At 51.0% G+C, this 19,841-nt stretch overlaps 1 protein-coding gene across 1 annotated transcript in view; it reads right to left on the bottom strand.

Moving 5' to 3' along the window:
* Positions 1–19,841, bottom strand: part of OTOF (otoferlin) — a 104,312-nt gene that overhangs the window by 49,431 nt on the left and 35,040 nt on the right. The window contains exons 8-18 of the mRNA XM_058800905.1: positions 19,056–19,091; positions 18,490–18,510; positions 17,377–17,424; positions 13,238–13,267; positions 6,505–6,578; positions 4,767–4,893; positions 4,189–4,243; positions 3,061–3,192; positions 2,617–2,679; positions 1,694–1,778; positions 365–524 (exon numbers count right to left, since the gene is read on the bottom strand). Of these exons, the coding sequence (XP_058656888.1) occupies positions 365–524; positions 1,694–1,778; positions 2,617–2,679; positions 3,061–3,192; positions 4,189–4,243; positions 4,767–4,893; positions 6,505–6,578; positions 13,238–13,267; positions 17,377–17,424; positions 18,490–18,510; positions 19,056–19,091 (831 nt within the window). The remainder of the gene's footprint in view (positions 1–364; positions 525–1,693; positions 1,779–2,616; positions 2,680–3,060; positions 3,193–4,188; positions 4,244–4,766; positions 4,894–6,504; positions 6,579–13,237; positions 13,268–17,376; positions 17,425–18,489; positions 18,511–19,055; positions 19,092–19,841) is intronic.

Genomic DNA, 19,841 nt, shown 5'->3' with positions numbered 1-19,841 from the left:
CCAGACTTCTCTGCTCTGCCTTGGGGTGTGAGATCCCATCCCATTATCCCATCTCATCCCATTTTCCACCCATCAGGAACATCAGGGGACATCAGGCTGCTTGACACCAGGCTGGTGCTGCTGGAGAGTTCAACCACCAGCAGATGGTGTGACCCCACAGGAAGGACAACTCTGTGCTTGAGATTACCTGGAATTGCACCAGGACCATGCATTCCCTCCCAGAAAACCACCAGATTGGTCCCTCTCCCTTTCATGGCTCAGGGTTTGCCACCAGGTTTGGATCCTGTGATCCCACCCAAGGGAAGGAGAGGTGGAAAGGATTCCTGAGGGAGCCGGGAATAAGCAGATCCTGGCAGATCCCTACCCTTCAATGTCATCCTCCTCTGTCTCATTGGCCTTGTGCGGGGTCTTGATGTTGTCACCTTTGCCCACCACGGCGATGTCACACTTGAGGTAGCCCTTGAGACCGGCCGTGAGGTCCTCAGGGTCAGACAGGATGGCCCATTTATGGTAGAATTGGTGCTCTGCAACCCAGAGGACAAGAGAGAGACCTTTGTCACCACCAGACACAGCCAACGCCACCAGGACACGGCATTCCATGGAGTGGGACCTGCCCTGTGTGTGAGGGATCCAAAAAAACACCTGGAAAATCCACTGGGAAGGGGTGTCTGGTGTTGGAGATGGAGAAACAACGGGATAAGCTGGATGAGGGTGGAGTCTCAAGTCCCCACCCTGGAGGGGTTTAGAGCCGTGTGGATGTGGCACTTGGGGACATGGGGAAGTGATGGTGGCCCTGGCAGCATTGGGGATGGTTGGACTCGATGGTCAGCAGCTCTAATCAACCTCTCCCTCCTTTCCAGGCTTGGGTGAAATGTGGGGCAGGATCCAGCCCTGGACATTACTGTCTGGAATGTTCACGTCCTGTCTGGGAATGTCACCCAGGGCTTCTTCCTGGGCAGGGCAGGGATGGACACCAGAACAGCCAGGAGGGATCTCAGGGAGATCTGGTTGTCAGGGTCAGGGAGATCTGGGAATCTGTCTTGGTAGAGCTGCAGAAGGGAAGGATCCAGGGAGAACTCAGAGCACCCTCAAGGGCCTCAAGGGGCTCCAGGAGAGCTGGAATTTGGGAAAGGACTGGAGGGAGCGAGGGAATGGCTTCCAGTGGGAAAGGGGAGCTTGGGATTGTGGGATCTTGGGAAGGGATTCCTGGCTGGGCTGGAATTCCCAGAGAATCCCTGGATCCCTGGCAGCATCCAAGGCCAGGCTGGACACTGGGGCTTGGATCCACCTGGGACAGTGAAAGGTGTCCCTGTTCATGGCAGGGGTGGAATTAAATTATCTTAAAGTCCCATCACACCCAAACCATCCTGTGATTCCAGGATGGAATCCCTCCAGGATGGAGATCCTTCTCCAAAGGTGATTCTCCATCCTGTGATTCCAGGATGGAATCCCTCCAGGATGGAGATCCTTCTCCAAAGGTGCCAAGAGCTCTTCCCTGACCTATGAGTGACTCCAGGAGACTTTTTATATCTTGGATATTTACACCTAATCATTTTCAATCAATTTCCAATCATTTAATACTTGGAAAGCATTTTCCAAGAAATCCAGCCCCTGCCTCACTCCTTTGCCAGGAATTTTACTCCACTGAGCAGATGCATGTGCCTGGGAATCGTTACAAACGACATTCACGTACCAGGCTGGGTGTAAACGGTCCCAACATCCATCTTGAAGGATCCCACCAATGTCCCGCTCCTCAGGAGGTTTTTGGAGTGGATCACCTGGAAATCAAGAGGGGAAAACCACTCAGGAATTCCCCCAGGACCTGGGAGGCACAAAGCCATTCCAGAGGTTTCCAGGGTGGGATGGGAAAGGAGCTGACGACTTTTCCTTCGAGGATTCGAGGACACCAAAAGGCCCCGTGGGGTTGGCAGGTCCTGATTAGTGGAATTGACAGGAAGTTTGCATTTGGAATGAACAAAAAATGCAAAGAAATTAATCTTTGGAGGAAGATCCCTTTTCCAGCCACAGCAGGAAACACTGGGATATTTAACTGGGGTAAGAGCCTTTAAAATGCTCAGAATTTGAGGAAAAATGGGAGAAATTGTGCAGCCAGTCTGTGCACCAGGATGGATATGGATGACCCTAATTAATGTGCCCTAATTGGGCAGGGAATCTGGAAGTCTTATCCATCACCTTCCTGGTTTTGGGTGGGCTGAAATCTCAACTTTCCTCTCAGCATTCCAAATCCTGGATTTCCACAACAGCTCTGATATCCCAGGAATTTCCCTGGCTCTGGAAGGTCTTCCTTCTCCACAAGAATAAATAAATAAATTCCAAGGTTTGGTTCTAATAAATAAATTCCAAGGTTTGGTTCTAATAAATAAATTCCAAGGTTTGGATCTCTGGAATACCAGAGATCAGCCCACAAAGGGACACAGGGAATGCAGGAGATGTGTGTAGCCAGGAATGAGGGTTGGAACAGAAATGCAGACTGGGGGTCTGCAGAAGAGAATTCCTGTTGGGAATCTCACATCAAGGACCTTAAATCCATCCCAAAAATGGATGGTTTGCTTCCAAAGCCCTCCCAAAAAGGACAAGGATATCGGGGTCACTTACGGAGAGCTTGATGATCTTGTCGAACATGACATCAGGGGGGACATGGAAATCGAAGACAAAATACTGGAAGGGAAAATGGAATGGTGAGAGGTGGGATCCATCGGGATTGAGAACCCCCTGGAGAAGTTGTGGCTGCCCAGGGGTACCCATGGCCCAGCAGGGATGGATCCCTCTGATCCCAACACTGAGCATGGGACCACATGGATCACTGATCCCCCCACCGAGTGTGGGGAGCCAATGGAAGCTCAGATTTCTGGGAAAACCTGGGAATCCTTGATCACAAAATTCCAGAGGGCAAGGGGTTTGTTTCTCCTCGTGGTTTGAGATTTCTCCTTATTCCAGCAAGAATTTAACCCCCAAAAACCCCGCAGATAAAAAATAAATCACAGGATCGAGGGTGGAGTAAACCAGAGGGGTAGGGAGCAGCACCAGGGCCAGACCCACCTCATTGTAGTAAGGGCAATTGGTGGATTCCTTCATGGACGTGTATTTCTTCTCCTCCCCCACCTCCACACACACCACGGGGTCCATGTTGAGCCCCACCAGCTGCCTGGCCTCGATGATGGTGATGCTGACCTGGGCAGAGGAATTCCCAAATTTCCACATCCCGGGAGCAGCTCCAGGCTGCCTTCACCCACCCCCCCACCTCTGACCAAGGGGAATTCCCAGTGCAATGGGGTCTGCTGGTCCCACTGGGATACAGGTGAGGAGGGGCTGGCAATGGTGTGGGAAGCAGGAGATCCCAGGAATCCCAGTTGTTCCAGCCCCATGGTGAGGGTGCTCCACTCAACGTGGAAAATCCAATGGATTTAACCCGAGCTGTGGGATCGGAGAGACCGATCCCATTGCTTCACTTCTACTGGAAAATCCAATGGATTTAATCCAAGCTGTGGGATCAGAGAGACTGATCCCATTGGCTTCACTTCTCCTGGAAAACACAACGGGATTTAACATGAGCTGTGGGATCAGAGAGATCAATCCCATTGGCTTCACTTCTGCTGGAAAATCCAACGGATTCAACCAAGCTGTGGGATCAGAGAAACCAATCCCATTGGCTTCACTTCTGCTGAAAAATCCAACAGATTCAACCAAGCTGTGGGATCAGAGAAGCCGATTCCACTGGCTTCACTTCCATTGGAAAATTGAATGCATTTAACTCAAGCTGTGGGATCAGAGAGACCGATCCCATTGGCTTCATTTCTGCTGGAAAACACAATGGGATCATGGATTGGTTGGAATTGGGAGGGAGCTTAAAGCTCAATCCATTCCACTCCTTGCCAGGGGCAGGAACACATTTTGCTATCCCAGGCTGCTCCAAGGAGAAATTCCAGAGACAACCTCAAAAAGAGCTTAATTTGGGTTTAATTTGGGCTCTCTGGGTTTTACACGTCAGACAAAAAACCCAGTCAATGGCTTAATCCTGAGTTTATGGCTCCACCAGTGAAATTCCAGCTCTTGGGATGCCCTGGATCCAATCCCAGTGAGTTGAGACCCACCAGGAACTCAGTCCCTGCAAACGGTGTCCCCAAGCCCAGGTTGTGACCCTGAGGGCCATACCCAGGTGTCACCTACCTGGTAATCCATGGGTCTCCCAGCACTCGGCTCCATCCTGATGTCGGGCTTGGACCTTGGGAGAGGGAGAAGAAACCCTTGGTCAAACCACAGGTGGAATTCATGGAATCATGGGATGGTTTGGGTTGGGAGGCACCTCGAAGATCATCCAGAGCCTGACACCACCAATCCAAGCCCTGTCCAACCTGGCCTGGGACACTTCCAGAGATGGGGCAGCCACAGTTTCTCGGGGAATTCCATCCCAGTTCTTCTCAGGGAACAATTCCTAACTCCCAGTATCCCATCCATCCCTGCCCTCTGGCAGTGGAAAGCCATTCCCTCTGTCCTGTCCCTCCAGGTTCATGTCCAAGGTCCCTTTCACTACAAGGGCAGGGCCACCCTCAATGCTCCTCCAACACTGAGAGCTGGGAGGCTCCACAGAACTTTGGTGATCGCTGCTGTGGGTCAGATATTCCAGAAAAACATCCCACTGGTTCTGTGGGACAATGATTTCCAACATTCCCTGTGTCAGGGATCACTCATTTTTTGGGGTGTCCATCCTCACCTCCTGCTGGCACAATCCCAACCCCAGATCTCACCTTTTGTTGGAGACATTGGTGGTGACAGCGGTGACAGAGGCCAGGGAGATGGTGTCTGGCTCCAGGCCTGCTCCGTATCTCATGGCCTTTCTATCCAGGTCTTCTGTTTCCAGAACAGCCGGATCATCTGCGGGAAGGGGACAAAGGAATGGCTCCGGTTTTCATTTCCACCGGTGAATAATTAAAGGCTGGGAGAAGGGAAACCAATCCATCCCCTCGGCTGGCAGCACAAAAACAATGGGGACCAGGTCGGGTCTCGGGCAACCTGCTCGGAAGAGGGGTTATCAAAGAGATGACATGGAATTCCATCCGGGCAGAATTCCTGTGGAGGGTCTTAAGGAAGAAAAATAAGGAATAATGACAGCACCCCGAATTTAGGGGGTGAAAAAGCATTTGAGGAAGATCTGAGGAGCACATGAGTTGGTGCAAAGACAACCCATTCCCTGGTTTTGAGGAGAGAGGGGTGAAAAAAAATGGGAGAAATGGGTCATTCCAAAAAGGAAAATCTACTGCAGATCCCCTTGACACGTCCCCATGCCTGGGTTTCTATTGGAAGAAGTTGCTGGAATGTTCCTTTCCTGAGGGAAAGGGGGTCCTTGACTCAGCCAGGAGATTAAGACTGAGCCAGGAGCTGGGAATTACTGTCTCCAGCTCTGGGATCCTTGGCATGGCATGATCATGGAGCTGCTGGAGTTGGTCCAGAGGAGACCACGGAGCTGCTCCAGGGCTGGAGTCCCTCAGCCATGGAACCAGGCTGGGAGACCTGGGAATGTCCAGCTGGAGAAGGGAAGGATCCAGGGAGACCCCAAAGCCCCTTGCAGGGCCTAGAGGGGCTCCAGGAGAGCTGGAGAGCAACTGGGGACAAGGCCTGGAAGGACAGGACACAGGTAATGGCTCCCACTGGGAAAGGGGAGCTTGGAGTGGGATCTTGGGAAGGAATTCCTGGCTGGGAGGGTGGGGAGGGGCTGGGCTGGAATTCCCAGAGGAGCTGTGGCTGCTCCATCCCTGGAAGCGTCCAAGGACAGGTTAGAGCTGATCTAAGCTGGAGAAGAGTCTGGATGGGAGGGAATCACCCATGGAATGTTGGGAATGCCGGCTTGGCCAGCAGGCAGCGTGTCCAGGACATCCACCCATCCCTTATCCAGTGGCCAAGGGTTGGGATCACCACCATCCCAGCCCAGGGACACCTGGAGGTTCCTGGGAAAGGTGGGACCAGGAGCCTCCCAGCCCTGCAGCGCTGCCCACACCACACAGTGAGCATTCCATGACCATGGATAAATCCAGCCTGTGGAGATGCTTCCATGGGACCAACAGCTCTGTTCATTTGCATCCTGGGTGTTTTCCCATGGTCCTGCTGGAATCTTTAATCACAAAGGGAACATGCAGGTTCTGGGAAGAGCATCCAGGCTTCCATGCCAGCATCCCAGGCAAAATTCCCTTTTCCTAGCCTGAAACCTGGCTGGGAAATGGGGGAAGTTTTCCCAGAACCACAGCCCAAACTTTTTCCAAGGCTTTTCTCTGCCTGTAAACGCACATTCCTGCTTTTCTTTGCTGTGGAAAACTGATCCTTGGCTCTGAATGGAAACAGCCATGAATTTCCAATCGCTGCCCTCTCCTGCCTTTCCAGAGGTGTCCAATTCCAGCCCCACCTCCATGTAGAGCCCAGGGAACAGAACAGGCAGCCCTTCCTCTCCCACCGCTGCAATTCCAGGAATCCGCCGTCATTCCATGACTGTACCTTGTTTCCGATGCTCATCCTTGGACGGACGTGTCTTTCCAAGCTTCATGGCTGAAAAAACTCCTTTGCCAGCTCTGGATGAAGAGAGGGAGAATAAAAATTCCCGTTAATTTCTGTATTTTTTATGTTTTCTAGGATGTGGGAACAGGAGGAGGATTTTTCCAAAAGGGAAAGAGGAAATATCAGCTGAAAAACAGAGCAGGAAATATTGCAGAGTGTCAGAATAGAGAGTGGAATTCACTGCCCTGGAATCTTGGATCCCATTTTTTATCTGGGAATGCCTCAGCTTGGGATAACCCCCTGCTGGGGGTCCCAGTTGTGTTCCTACTCCTCATCTCTCCCGACCAGTCCATGGAATTTCTTTCCAAGACACCAGAAAATGAAACTACTAAAAATGAAACACCCCGAAATTCAAACACCCTGAAAATTCAGACAGCCAAAAATTCAAATACCGCAAAATTCAAACACCCCAAAATTCAGGTACTCAAAAATTCAGATACTCAAAAATTCCAACACCCCAAAGCTCAGACATCCCAAAATTTAGACATCCCAAAATTCTGGCACCCCAAAATGCAGACACACCAAAATTCAGACACCACACCCCAAAATTCAGACACCCCAACACTTCCCCCACCCATGAAAAAGGAATGTTTTTAATTGGAGAATTCCCATCACTGGAAAGGGAGGAACATTTGCAGGTTTGCTGGAGATGTTCTTGGAAGTAACAGGGGACCTCCAGCCAGGATCACACCTCCAGCCTGGACCTCACCTCCAAGAAGAACCTCATCTCCAGCTGGGACCTCATCTCCAGCCTAGGACCTCATCTCCAGCCTAGGACCTCATCTCCAGCCTGGGACCTCATCTCCAGCCTGGGACCTCATCTCCAGCCTGGGACCTCACTTCAAGATCAACCTGACCTCCAACCTGGACCTCCCTTCCCACTGGGACCTCAACTCCTGCCTTGACCTCACCTCAGAACTGGACCTTTCCTCACCTACGGCCTGACCCAGACCTCATGTCCAGGATGGAGCTTTCATCACCTTCAGTCTGGAGTTCACCTCCAGCTGGGAACTCACCTCACCTCCAGCCTGGACACCTCACCTCCAAACTGGTATCCCAAGCTGGGATCCACTTCCAGCTAGAACAAAAAGTCACGTCCAACCTGGACTTTTCCTCACCTCCAACCCAAGCCTAATCTCCAGCCTGGACCTCACCTGCAGCCTGGATCTACCTCCCACCAGGACCTCACCTCCAGCCAGGACCTCACCTCCAGCCAGGACCTCACCTCCAGGCTGGCACCCACTTTCAGCCAGGACAAAAAGTCACCTCCAACCTGGACTTTTCCTCACTTTCAATCAAAATCTAATCTCCATCCAGGACCACATCTCCAGCCTGGACCTCACCTGGCTTCCAGGCCAGGGGATCCAGAGTTCCTGGATTCTGCAGGACTGGGATGTCGTTCCAAAAGGAAACCATAGGGACCCTGTGGGATTTCCCAGTCCCACCTCTGGATGGAGCCGAAGGGTCACGTTTTAACCTTGGGAATTTTTTCACTAGGAAAAATCCCTGGAATTGAGTCCTGGTTGGAAATCACCTCCAGAAGTCTCCAGGCCACAGAGAGAGCCAGAGAAAGCAGGAAGAAAGTTAAGGAGAGTGGGAAAATAACATATCTGAGGGAGGGGATAAGGTTGGGATAAGATTCAGTATTTAAATATGGGACTAAAGCAGCGCTCAGGCCTATGGAAGCTGTGATTTATTCCCAGGATGCTCCATTTTTTCCATGGATTGGAGGAGAAAAGTTAAAGATGAGGATTCCATATCTGTGATTCCACCAGGAAGCACCCAGCAGATGGGACCCTTTGGAGATGTTTTCAAACTGATTTATTTATTTAATGAGGAAATGTTGGAATCATGGCTCAGGCTCTGGAATTCTGCTCCCAGATCATTCTCTGCCCTTCCAGCCAAACCTCCCGGTTGGTTGGATTACATTCCTTTATTTTCCATGAAATTCTCAAAAATTGAGAGAAAAAAAAAATCCCTCTAGTCCCAGAGCTTCCATTTGTTAAATGGATTGGATAAAATTAATCCAATTTTTATCAAGTCCATTTAACAAATGGATTTGATAAAATCACTGTCCTGGGAATTTCTGAGGTTTCTTTGGAAGGAAAACCAAAGTGAGGAGCAGCTGGTGATGGACTCAGCATGGAAAATTCCATCAGGGTCCTCTCTCAGCTGCCAAATCCACGGAAAAAAAGGGTTTGGATCCCTCAGATGTTCCTGACAGTAAAATGATGATGGTGGATTTGGGGTGATGCGTGGAAAAAAACTGGGATTAATCATCTTATCCAAGGTGTGGAAAAACCACACCTGGGAATGGTAAAAATTTGGGACATCCACAGGGTGAGGTGGATCGGAGGGAAAAATCCAGAAAATAAAAATATAGAATAGAGGTCCAGGTGCTGTGTCCGTGCCCAGCAGGGAATGGAATTTTGGGAAGGGAATAAAAGGGTTTGGTGCTGGGGAAAGGTGAAAAAGGAAAGAAAAAAGAGGGAAAGAGGAAAAAAAAGGGAAAAAGAAGAGAGGGGGAGAAGGGTTAAAATGAAAAAGGTAAAATAAAGAAAATTGGGAAAAGTAACAAAAAAGAAAAAAGGGGAAAAGGGGAAGTAAAGAAAAGAGGAGGAAAGGAAAAAGGACAAAAAGGTAAAATGAGAAATGAGAAAAGGAAAAAGAAAGGAGGAAAATTTAAAAATGGAGGGGAAAATAGGGAAGAAAAGAAACAGGGAAAAAAGGGGGGGAACTGTGAAGGAAAAATGGGGAGGCAAAAATGGAGGGGAAAAACAGAGGAAAAATTGGGGTGGGGGAATGAGGGGGGGGAATAGAAAAGAAAAAGGGAAAATCACAGAAAAATTTAGGAAAAAACCCTAGGAGGAATAAGCAGGGGGAAAAAAAGAAAAAGATGGGGGAAAAAAATAGAGGGAAAATAAAATGGGAGGGAGAGGGGGAAAACCTGAGGGAACAGCAGGAAGAAAGTGGAAAAAAGAAAAGGAAAAATACTCAGAAAAATTTGGGAAAGAAAATCCAGGAGGTATCAACAGAGGGAAAAAAGGGGGGAAAAATAGATGAAAGAAAAAACTTTGGGAAAGAAAACTGTTGGGATAAAAAAACCTGCCAAGGATAAAGCAGGAAAAAAAACTCCAAACAAACAGGAGAAAGCACCAGGGGAAAAAAGGGCAGGAAAAAGGGAGGGAAAAAAAAAAAAAAAAAAAACAGGAAAAATGGAAGGGAAAAGGAATAAGAGGAAATAAAAAGAGACAAAGAAATAAATTCTGAAGCAGTGAGTTTTTTGGTGGGTTTTGTAGAGTTCTGAGGGTTTTGGTGGATTTTGGCAGCACTTAGCAGGTGCTGGGAAGAACGGAAGGAGCAGGATGAGGATGAAGACGAAGCCATCCCAAAAGTTCCGGAGCAGCATCCCAGTGCCTCATCCCAATCCCCAACCCTTTCCCGATCCCCACCCGTCCCTTTCCCAAGCTGGGCGAGCCCTGCCCAATCCCAAACACCTCCCCCTTCCCATCCCAGCTTCTACCTTCACCCAGCCCTGCAGGAGAAGGTTCTGGAATATCCGAGGTGGGAACGGCGGAGCCTCTATCGTGGGACATCCATCCCAGCGCCGGAGGGGACGGAGCAGGGATGGGGGATCCCTCCGAGTCTCCTCAGTGGGCACAGTGGGGTTTTTGTGGGATCTTCCCAATGCTCCCGCCACGCTCCCGACGGCGCCGGTGGGACGCCGGGGCTGGCGGAGAGCTGACACCGTCTCCGCATGAATATTCCATGAGGATCCGCGCACCTGCGGAACCTGAGCTGCCGCCATGGCACCGAGAGCCCTCCTGGGCCATCACCCGCCCTTCTCCCGCTATCCTGAAGAACCCAGGCTCTGGAAAAGCTGCTGCTGCCCCATCACAACACATCCCACCTGTGTTCCAGCAAGTTTGGAGTGTGAAGAACTTCCAAGAAAGTTTAAATCTATGTCAGACACCAGAGATTCCAGCCAGCCTCTTCCCGTGGATTTTCTGGGGTCTAATATGAGATTGGGATTGAGCATGGATCATCGCCACTTCCACAAGCCTGCTTCTTTTGTCCTTCAGGATTTCGCCAATGGGGTTCTCCACAATCCGCAGGGATTCTGGAGCCACAGCAGGGAGCTGGGAGCAGCCTCTGTCCTGGACAGCTTCCAGTTAAAGATCCCATTACTGGTGAATTATCCATTGATAAAAGGACATTTTAATCACTGCCCTTCACTGGGAGATGGAAGAATTTCCAAGGAAGCTTAAATCCATGTTAGATGCCAGAGATTCCAGCCAGTCTCTTCCCATGGATTGTCTGGGGTCTAAAATGGGATTGGGATTAAGTATGGATCATCTCCAGTTCCACAAACCCTCCTGCTGCTCCTCTTGGCTTTGTCCTTTAGGATTTCACATTGTGCGGATCTCCAAAATCCACAGGGATTCTGGAGCCACAGCAGGGATTTGGGAGCAGCCTCTGTCCTGGACAGCTTCCAGTTAAAGATCCCATTACTGGTGAATTATCCATGGATAAAAGGACATTTTAATCACTGCCCTTCACTGGGAGATGGAAGAATTTCCAAGGAAGCTTAAATCCATGTTAGATGCCAGAGATTCCAGCCAGTCTCTTCCCATGGATTGTCTGGGGTCTAAAATGGGATTGGGATTAAGCATGGATCATCTCCAGTTCCACAAACCCTCCTGCTACTCCCCTTGGCTTTGTCCTTTGGGATTTTGCCTTGTGGAGATATCCAGAATCCACAGGGATTCTGGAGCCACAGCAGAAAGCTGGGAGCAGCCTCTGTCCTGGCCAGCTTCCAGTTAAAGATCCCATTACTGCTGAATTATCCATGGATAAAAGACATTTTAATCACTGCATTTTACTGGGAGTTGGAAGAACTTCCAAGAAAGTTTAAATCCATGTTAGACACCAGCCAGCCTCTTCCCATGTATTTTCTGGGGTCTAATATGGGATTGAACCAGGATCATCTTCTTGTGGGGATCTCCAGATTGCACATGGATTCTGAAGCCACAGTAGGGAGCTGGGAGCAGCCTCTGTCCTGGCCAGCTTCCAGTTGAAGATGCCATTAATGGTGAATTTTCCATGGATAAAAGGACATTTTAATCACTGTCTTTTACTGGCAGTTGGAAGAACATCCAAGGAAGTTTAAATCCATGTTAGACACCAGAGATTCCAGCCAGCCTCTTCCCATGGATTTTCTGGGCTCTAATATGGGATTGGGATTGAGCATGGATCATCTCCAGTTCCACAAACCCTCCTGCTGCTCCTCTTGGCTTTGCTCTTTGGGATTCCATCTTGTGGGGATCTCCAGAATCCACAGGGATTCTGGAGCCACAGCAGGGAGCTGGGAGCAGCCTCTGTCCTGGACAGTTTCCAGTTAAAGATCCCATTACTGGTGAATTATCCATGGATAAAAGGACATTTTAATCACTGCATTTTACTGGAGGCTGGGAGCAGGGAACAGAATTCCCATGGCTCATTTCCTTGTGGGAATTCCACCTGCCAGGAGTTCTTCCAGAGGACAGATCCCACTGCTGGGTCCATCCTACACCCTTAGGAAGATCCCAACCCTCAATCCCTTTGTGCCTCTTCCCAGAGGAAGGACCAGAGCTGGGAGATCTCTTCCCATTTTCCTTGACTCTGCTTCAGGACATTTCCCTCCTTCTCCACCTCCTGCTTCATCCCATTATTTGGGAGGATCCATCCATGGGATGTGCCATGAATTGATCCCAAAACCACAAAACAAGGAATAGGAACCAGGAGAGGTCTCTCAGATGGGGAAGTCCCCCAGGGATGATTCCAGGATCATTCCCTGCAGCTGAGTTTAAATTTGAGCCAGAGGATCAGGGTTTTGGGGGAACATCCTGCTCTGCCATCCATGAAAATTGTTGGGGATGAAAGAAAGGAAGGAGCTGAAGAAACCTGGCAGCCTAATGTGGGCACAGGAGCTGTCGGGTCATGGAATTCCCAAGTGGAAAGGGACCAAATGGGATCCTGGATCCAAATCCTGCCCAGGACACCCCAGCAATCCCACCCTGTCCCTGTCCCATTGCTCCTGGAGCTCTGGGAATGTCACCATTCCCTGGGGAGCTGTTCCAGAGCCCAGCCAGCTCTGGGGGAAGAACCTTTTCCTGATTTTTCCTGAAATCCAAAGAAAAGCTGGATCTAAGTCCTGTCTGCACCCAGACTTTTCCTGTCCTGTCCATGTCCAGCCTGGGAATCTCCCTCCATCCGATCCCTATGGATCCCTCAAGGTCTCTCAGTTCCCTTCAGGCACTGCCATACTCCAAAGATTTTGCTGGATAAATTTTCCTTGTTTTTTTTTGATAAATATTCCCCGAGGCCACACATTCAAGAAAACCAAGTTTTTCCAGGGTGGATAGGTCTGGCTTTAGAGGAAGGCAGAGCACAGCAACTGGATCAGCTGGGAAAAGTGGGAATGAAGAGGAGGAGGAGCAGGAAGAGCAAACCACCTGGATCAGCTGGAAAAGTGGGAATGAAGAGGAGGAGGAGGAGGAGTAGGGAGAGCAAACCACCTGGATCAGCTGGGAAAAGTCGGAATGAAGAGGAGGAGGAGCAGGAAGAGCAAACCAAGTGGATCAGCTGGAAAAGTGGGAATGAAGAGGAGGAGGAGCAGGGAGATCAGACCTACTTGTTCTCCTTGGTCTTCTCCTTGCCTTTGCTGGAGCCGGTGGTGGAATATTGAGGGAATAAAAGGCAAACAAACTTCAGTGACTGAGGAATCAGGGAATCATGGAATGCTTTGGGTGGGAAGGGACCTTTAAAATCCATAACCCCACCCCTGCTGTGGTGGGTACAACTTCCACTATCCCAACGTGCTCCAAACCCCAATGTCCAGCCTGGCTTTGGACACTCCCAGGGATCCAGGGGCAGCCACAGCTTCTCTGGGAAATCCATCCCAGCCCCTCCCCACCCTCACAGGAAAGAATTCCTTCCCAATATCCCGTCCAAACTTCCTCTCTCAGCTTAAAATTTAGGTGGGAAATGTCCCTGCATGGCTTAGAAGATCCCAACTCCCAGCAGCGGAGCTGGAAGTGAGGGAAATTCCCTGGATTTTTGTTTGGGGCTGTCAATGCAGGACAAGTGGGATTCCTGGATTTTATTCCTGGGTCTGGGAAGCTGTTTTCTTCTCCAGTCTTTCTCTCCTATTTATTTTCCTCTCTGTTTTCCTCTTGGATCCCACTTCTCTCCATTTTTCCTCCCTGGACCTGCCTCCCTCTATTCCTCCCTACTCTCCTCCCTGTTTTCTTCCAGGGTCCTGTTCCCTGTTTTCCTCCCTGTATCCTTCTCCCTGTCTTCCTTCTCTTTTTCTTCCCCAGTCCTGTTCCCCGTTTTCCTCTTGGATCCCACTTCTCTCCATTTTCCTCCCTGGACCGGCATCCCTATTTTCCTCTCTTGTTTTCCACCCCGGTCCTGCTCCCCTTTTTTTCTCCCTGTTTTCCTTTCTGTTTTCCCCCATATTCCTCCTGGGTCTTGTTCCCTGTTTTCCTCCCTATTTTTCTCCCCGTTTTTCTCCCCAGTCCTTCTTCCCTATTTATTTTCCTCCCTACATTCCTTCCTTGTCCTTCTCCTCTGTTTTCCTCCTTAATTTCCTCCGTTTTCTTCCCAGGTCCTGCTTCCCTCTTTTCCTCCCCTGTACTTCTTCTCTATTTATTTTCTTCCCTATTTATTTTCCTCCCTGTTTTCTTCCCGACTCCTGCTTCCCTATTTTCCTCCCCAGTCCTTCTTCTCTATTTATTTTCCTCCCTGTTTTTCTCCCCGGTCCTTCATTCCTATTTATTTTCCTCCCTGATTTCCTTCCCGCTCCTGCTTCTCTCCCCGTTTCCCTCCCCTCCTTATCTCTCCCCCGTTCATCGCCCTCATTGTCCTGCAGCAATCGGGGAGGAGAAAGCAATTAAGCAGCTCAGGAAGTAATTAAGGAGCCTGGAGTTAATTACACTGGCTCCTCCGCCCGGTTGGGGACAGGAGACAAGGGACAGATTTCAGAACCTGAAATTCCAACTCCTTGTGCCCGAGCTGCTGAAAAACCATCCAGGAAAAAAATTAAATAGTGAAGTGTTGCTGGATTTTGGGTTTTGGGAGAATTCCAAAGGAATTCAAAATAAAACGGGGCATGGGAGGGAAACGGGGAAGAGCAGCACGGGCAGGGATCAACCTGCTCTGATCCAAGAATTCCTGTTTTTTCCCTGTCCCGACTCCTGCCGTGGGACCAGAAAAGGGAAAGTGATTCCCCTGCCAGCTGAGCTCCTCCTGGGAGCACCGAGCCCCAGCTCAGCATTGCCAGGAGAGGAATTCAATCATTCCAGGCTTTCTCCTGGAGCTCAGGGATCTGGTCCAGGTCCTGCTGGACACACACTGGAGATGGGATTCAAGGCAGGGATCACATCCCGCTGATCTCACTGGGCAGGATCCAGGATCCTTCCCTCCTTCCACATCTTCTCTGGGAATTCCTGCTCAGCCCCTTCCCACCCTCACAGCCAGGAATTCCTTCCCAATATCCCACCCCAGGCTTCCCTTTCCCAGTGGGAAGATTTCCCTGTGTCCTGGCCCTGTAATTCCTGGTATCACCATGTGAGATACGGTGCAGAGGGAGCACAGGATGAGGCTGAGCTGGATCCCAAATCCTGGGTTTATGCTGGGACCAGCACCTGTCTGTAGGATGTGGGATGGTCTGGAATGGAAGTAATCCCTCAAAATCCCAGATCCAACCCCAAAATCTGGGATCCTTCCCTCCTTCCCTTCCCCATCCAAACTGCCCTGGGTGGGGGTCAGAGGGGCTGGAATGTTCCCTGCAGTCAAGATGGGATCCATCCAAGGGTGGGAAGAGAGGCTGGGATGTCGCACCCCTGGTTGGGCAGAGGGGCTGGAATGTCCCATCCCTGAGGATCCATCCCTGGGTGGGCAGGGGGCCTGGAATGTCCAAACCCTGAGGATCCATCCCTGGGTGACCAGAGGGTCTGGGATATCACGTCCCTGGATGGCAGAGGGTCGGGAATGTCCCATCCCTAGGTGGACACAGTGCCTGGGATATTCCATCCCTGGGTGGGAAGGAGTGCTGGGATATCCCATCCCTGGGATCCATCCCTGGATGGGAAGAGGGTCTGGAATGTTCCCTGAAGTCAGGATGAGATCCACCCTGGAGTGGGCAAAGTTGGGAATGTCCAATTCTTGGGTGGGCAAAGAGTTGGGAATGTCTCATCCCTGGGTGGGCAGAGGGTCTGGGATATCCTGTCCCTGGGATCCATCCCTGGGTGGGCAGAGGGGCTGGAATGTTCCCTAGAGTCAGGATGTGATCTGTCCCTGGGTGGGCAGAGGGTCTGGGATGTTCCCTGGAGTCAGGATAGGATCCATCCCTGGGTGGGAAGAGTGTTGGGAATATCCCATCCCTGGTTGCTCAGAGGGTCTGGGATATCCCATCCCTGAGGATGCATCCCTGGGTGGGCAGATGTTCTGGGATCTCCTATCCCTGAGGATCCATCCCTGGGTGGGCAGATGTTCTGGGATCTCCTATCCCTGAGGATCCATCCCTGGGTGGACAGAGGGGCTGGAATGTTCCCTGGAGTCAGGATGAGATCCATCCTGGGGTGGAAAGAAGGGCTGAATGTCCCATCCCTGGGATTCATCCCTGGTTGGGCAGATGTTCTGGAATGTCCAATCCCTGAGAATCCATCCCTGGGTGGGCAGAGAAGCTGAAATGTTGCATCCCTGGGGTCCATCCCTGGTGTGGAAGAGGGTCAGGAATGTCCCTTCCCTGGGTGAGCAGAGGGTCTGGCATAACCTGTCCGTGAGGATCCATCCCTGGGTGGGAAGAGGGGCTGGAATGTTCCCTGGAGTCAGGATGGGATCCATCCCTGGGTGGGCAGAGGTTCTGGGATGTCCCATTCCTGAGGATCCACCCCTGCGTGGGAAGAGGGGCTGGGATCTCCTATCTCTGAGTGGGCAGAGGGTGGGGAATGTCCCATCCCTGGGTGGGTCAAAGGGCTGGAGTGTTCCCTGGAGTCAGGATGGGATCCATCCCTGGGTGCGAAGTCCCTGAGGATCCATCCCTGGGTGGGCAGAGGGTCTGGGACATCTCATCCCTGGGTGGAAAAGGGGTCTGGAATGTTCCCTGAAGTCAGGATGGAATCCATCCCTGGGTGGGAAGAGGTTCTGGGATATTCCAATCCCTGAGGATTCATCCCTGGCAGAGGGTCTGGGATATCCCATCCCTGGGATCCATCCTTGGGAAAGAGGCCAGGGAAGTGCAGATCCTGTGCCCTTTCCCTCTTCCTGCAGAGAAATCATGCCCTGGGTGGGGGATGCAGGAACATGGCGCATTCCAAGTGCATCCCTCTTTTTCCTCTGTTTCCCTCCTCCTCCTCCAAGTGTTTCCCTGCATCTCTTTCCTCTCCTGATTCCTGCATCCACTGCATTCCTGGCACTCGGATCAGGGTATACAAGTGGGTGTCTGCACTTCCTGAAGGATCCAGGATCCTTTCCCAAGGTCCTGGTGGAGCAGCCAATGCCAAATTCCCCTCTCTGCCTCCTTTCCTTTTCCCAGGGCCCTTCCAGTCCAACTCTCCTGACAAAGGTGACCACAGACAGTCCCAGCCTGGGCACAGGTGGAAAATTTCCATTTTATCCCTCAAACAACTCAGTTGGGAGCACTTTTCTTGGCAAAATGGACTCATGGTCCTGCCCTGCTGCTGTTCCTAGGGGATTCTGCTGCTGGGGGATGGAGCCTGGAGCCAGAGGGTGCCCTGGGAATCAGGGATCAGGGAATTGGGATACCTGAACGGCAACGCCAGGTGTTTTTTCTCTTTCCCTCTGGCCTTGGCTCTGCAATCCAAAGGAGCGATTCCATGAGTTGTGATCCAGGGATGGGCTCTGATCCACCTTCTCCCCCAAAAACTTATTCACATGCACAGAGCAAACCAACAAAGGCAATCCAGGAGGGTCCCGGACGGAGAGATCCCTGTGCCCGGGATTGCCAAGGATCCCAGGGAACGGGAACAGGGATAGGACAGCACCGGTAGAGATGGGATCAGGGATGGAGGGATGGATGGATGGAATGGGTGAAGGGATGGATAGATGGATCCATGAATGGAGGGATGGATGGATGGATGGATGGATGGATGGATGGATGGATGGATGGATGGATGGATGGAATGGGTGAAGGGATGGATAGATGGATCCATGGATGGAGGGATGGATGGATGGATGGATGGATGGATGGATGGATGGATGGATGGATCCATGAACGGAGGGATGGATGGATGGATGGATGGATGGATGGATGGATGGATGGAATGGGTGAAGGGATGGATAGATGGATCCATGGATGGAGGGATGGATGGATGGATGGATGGATGGATGGATGGATGGATGGATGGATCCATGAACGGAGGGATGGATGGATGGATGGATGGATGGATGGATGGATGGATGGATGGACCCATGGATAGGTTTGTGCATGGATGGATGGAATGGGTGAAGGGAGCGATGGATCCATGGATGGATTGATGGAAGAAGGGAAGGGAAGGGAAGGGAAGGGAAGGGAAGGGAAGGGAAGGGAAGGGAAGGGAAGGGAAGGGAAGGGAAGGGAAGGGAAGGGAAGGGAAGGGAAGGGAAGGGAAGGGAAGGGAAGGGAAGGGAAGGGAAGGGAAGGGAAGGGAAGGGTCCATGCATTGCTTAGAATACAGACAAACATGACTCTGGGAGCCCCTTCAGCAGTGCCTGACTGGAAGGAGATTTGTCCCTGCTGGGATTAGGAAGGACAGAGGGAATCCTGGGGTGGGTAATCCCAGAAAAGGCCCTTTCCCTGGATCCAAACACCATGCAGGGACTCCTCCCCTCCATGCACACACCATTCCCAAAGGAAAGCAGGGACACCATGTCCCGTACCTGGGATCTTCCGGGTCTTCGCTGTTGGGAGGAGACGGAGCCAGGAGGAGGAAGGTGAGGAATTAATGAACATTCCCAACTAGACACAGCCCATGGGAGTGGGAGCAGGACAGGGGGAGGGGCTGATCACCAAATCCCAGGAATAGTTTGTGTCCCATCCCATTCCAATCCTAAGACCTTCCACTATCCCAGGGTGCTCCAACCTGGCCTTGGACACTTCCAGGGATCCAGAGGCAGCCACAGCTTCTCTGGGAATTCCTGCCTAGCCCCTTCCCACCCTCACAGCCAGGAATTCCTTCCCAATATCCCACCCCAAGCTTCCCTTTCCCAGTGGGAAGCCTTTCCCTGTGTCCTGGCTCTGTAATCCCTGGTATCCCCATATGGGATACGGTGCAGAGGGAGCACAGGATGAGGCTGACCTGGATCCCAAATCCTGGGTTTATGCCAGGACCAGCACCTGTTTGTAGGATGTGGGGGCCTGGGATGGACTGGAATGGAAGCAAACCCCCAAAATCCCAGATCCCACCCCAAAATCTGGGATCCCTCCCACCAGGACATTTTGGTACCTTGCCACTGCCTTGTATCCATCGTTAAACTTAATCCTGGGTGAGGCAGAGGAGAGAAAGAGAGGAAAAAAAAAATCCAATCAAATCCCAACATCAGAATTCCTGAGGGAGCAGGGACAGCCCTTCCCAGGAGGGTGGGGCTGTGTCCAAGCTCTGGGTGCTCCAGGGAAGGAATTCCAGCTGTGCATCCAGCCCAGGGTGTTCCACTTCCCCTATTCCCAGGAAAAATCCTTGGAAAAACCTGGCTGGAGGCCAGATCTGCACTTCTATCATTATCCATTTCTTCTGCTCCATCTGGGAATCTCCACCAGGACAGGCTGGGGGCAATTTACATTCCCAGAATCCAGGAAAAATCTCCAGGTTCTGAAAGCTCTGCCCTGGGACCCACAGCAGAACCTGCTCCATTGGTTTGAACATTTTCCTGATTTTCAGGATCCTCCAAATGCAATATTTTCCCAAGGAATTTAATGGCACATTAAATGATTAACATAACTAAATTAAATTTAATGAAGGAGTTGGGGAAAAAAATGGAAAACCTTGACTGGGACTTTTTATTCCCAGGATGGAAAAGACCCTAAACTTCCTGTTCATCCTGGTGGTGGCACTGTAACATCCCAAAGATCTGTGCCCAAATTTCACATGGATTTGGGGATTTTGGACCATTCTTACCTCTTTGGACACGGATTAATTCCCCACTATCCCAAATTCCAGCCATTCCCAGCCATTCCATGTCCCCAAGTGCCACATCCACATGGGAACGGGAATGAGGATTTTCATCCCAAGTTC

This window comes from Ammospiza caudacuta, chromosome 3 (assembly GCF_027887145.1).
Source record: "Ammospiza caudacuta isolate bAmmCau1 chromosome 3, bAmmCau1.pri, whole genome shotgun sequence".
In the NCBI taxonomy this organism is placed as follows: domain Eukaryota; kingdom Metazoa; phylum Chordata; class Aves; order Passeriformes; family Passerellidae; genus Ammospiza; species Ammospiza caudacuta.
Note: the sequence above shows the minus strand (reverse complement) of the source record. Positions and strands in the feature narration are given on the sequence as shown.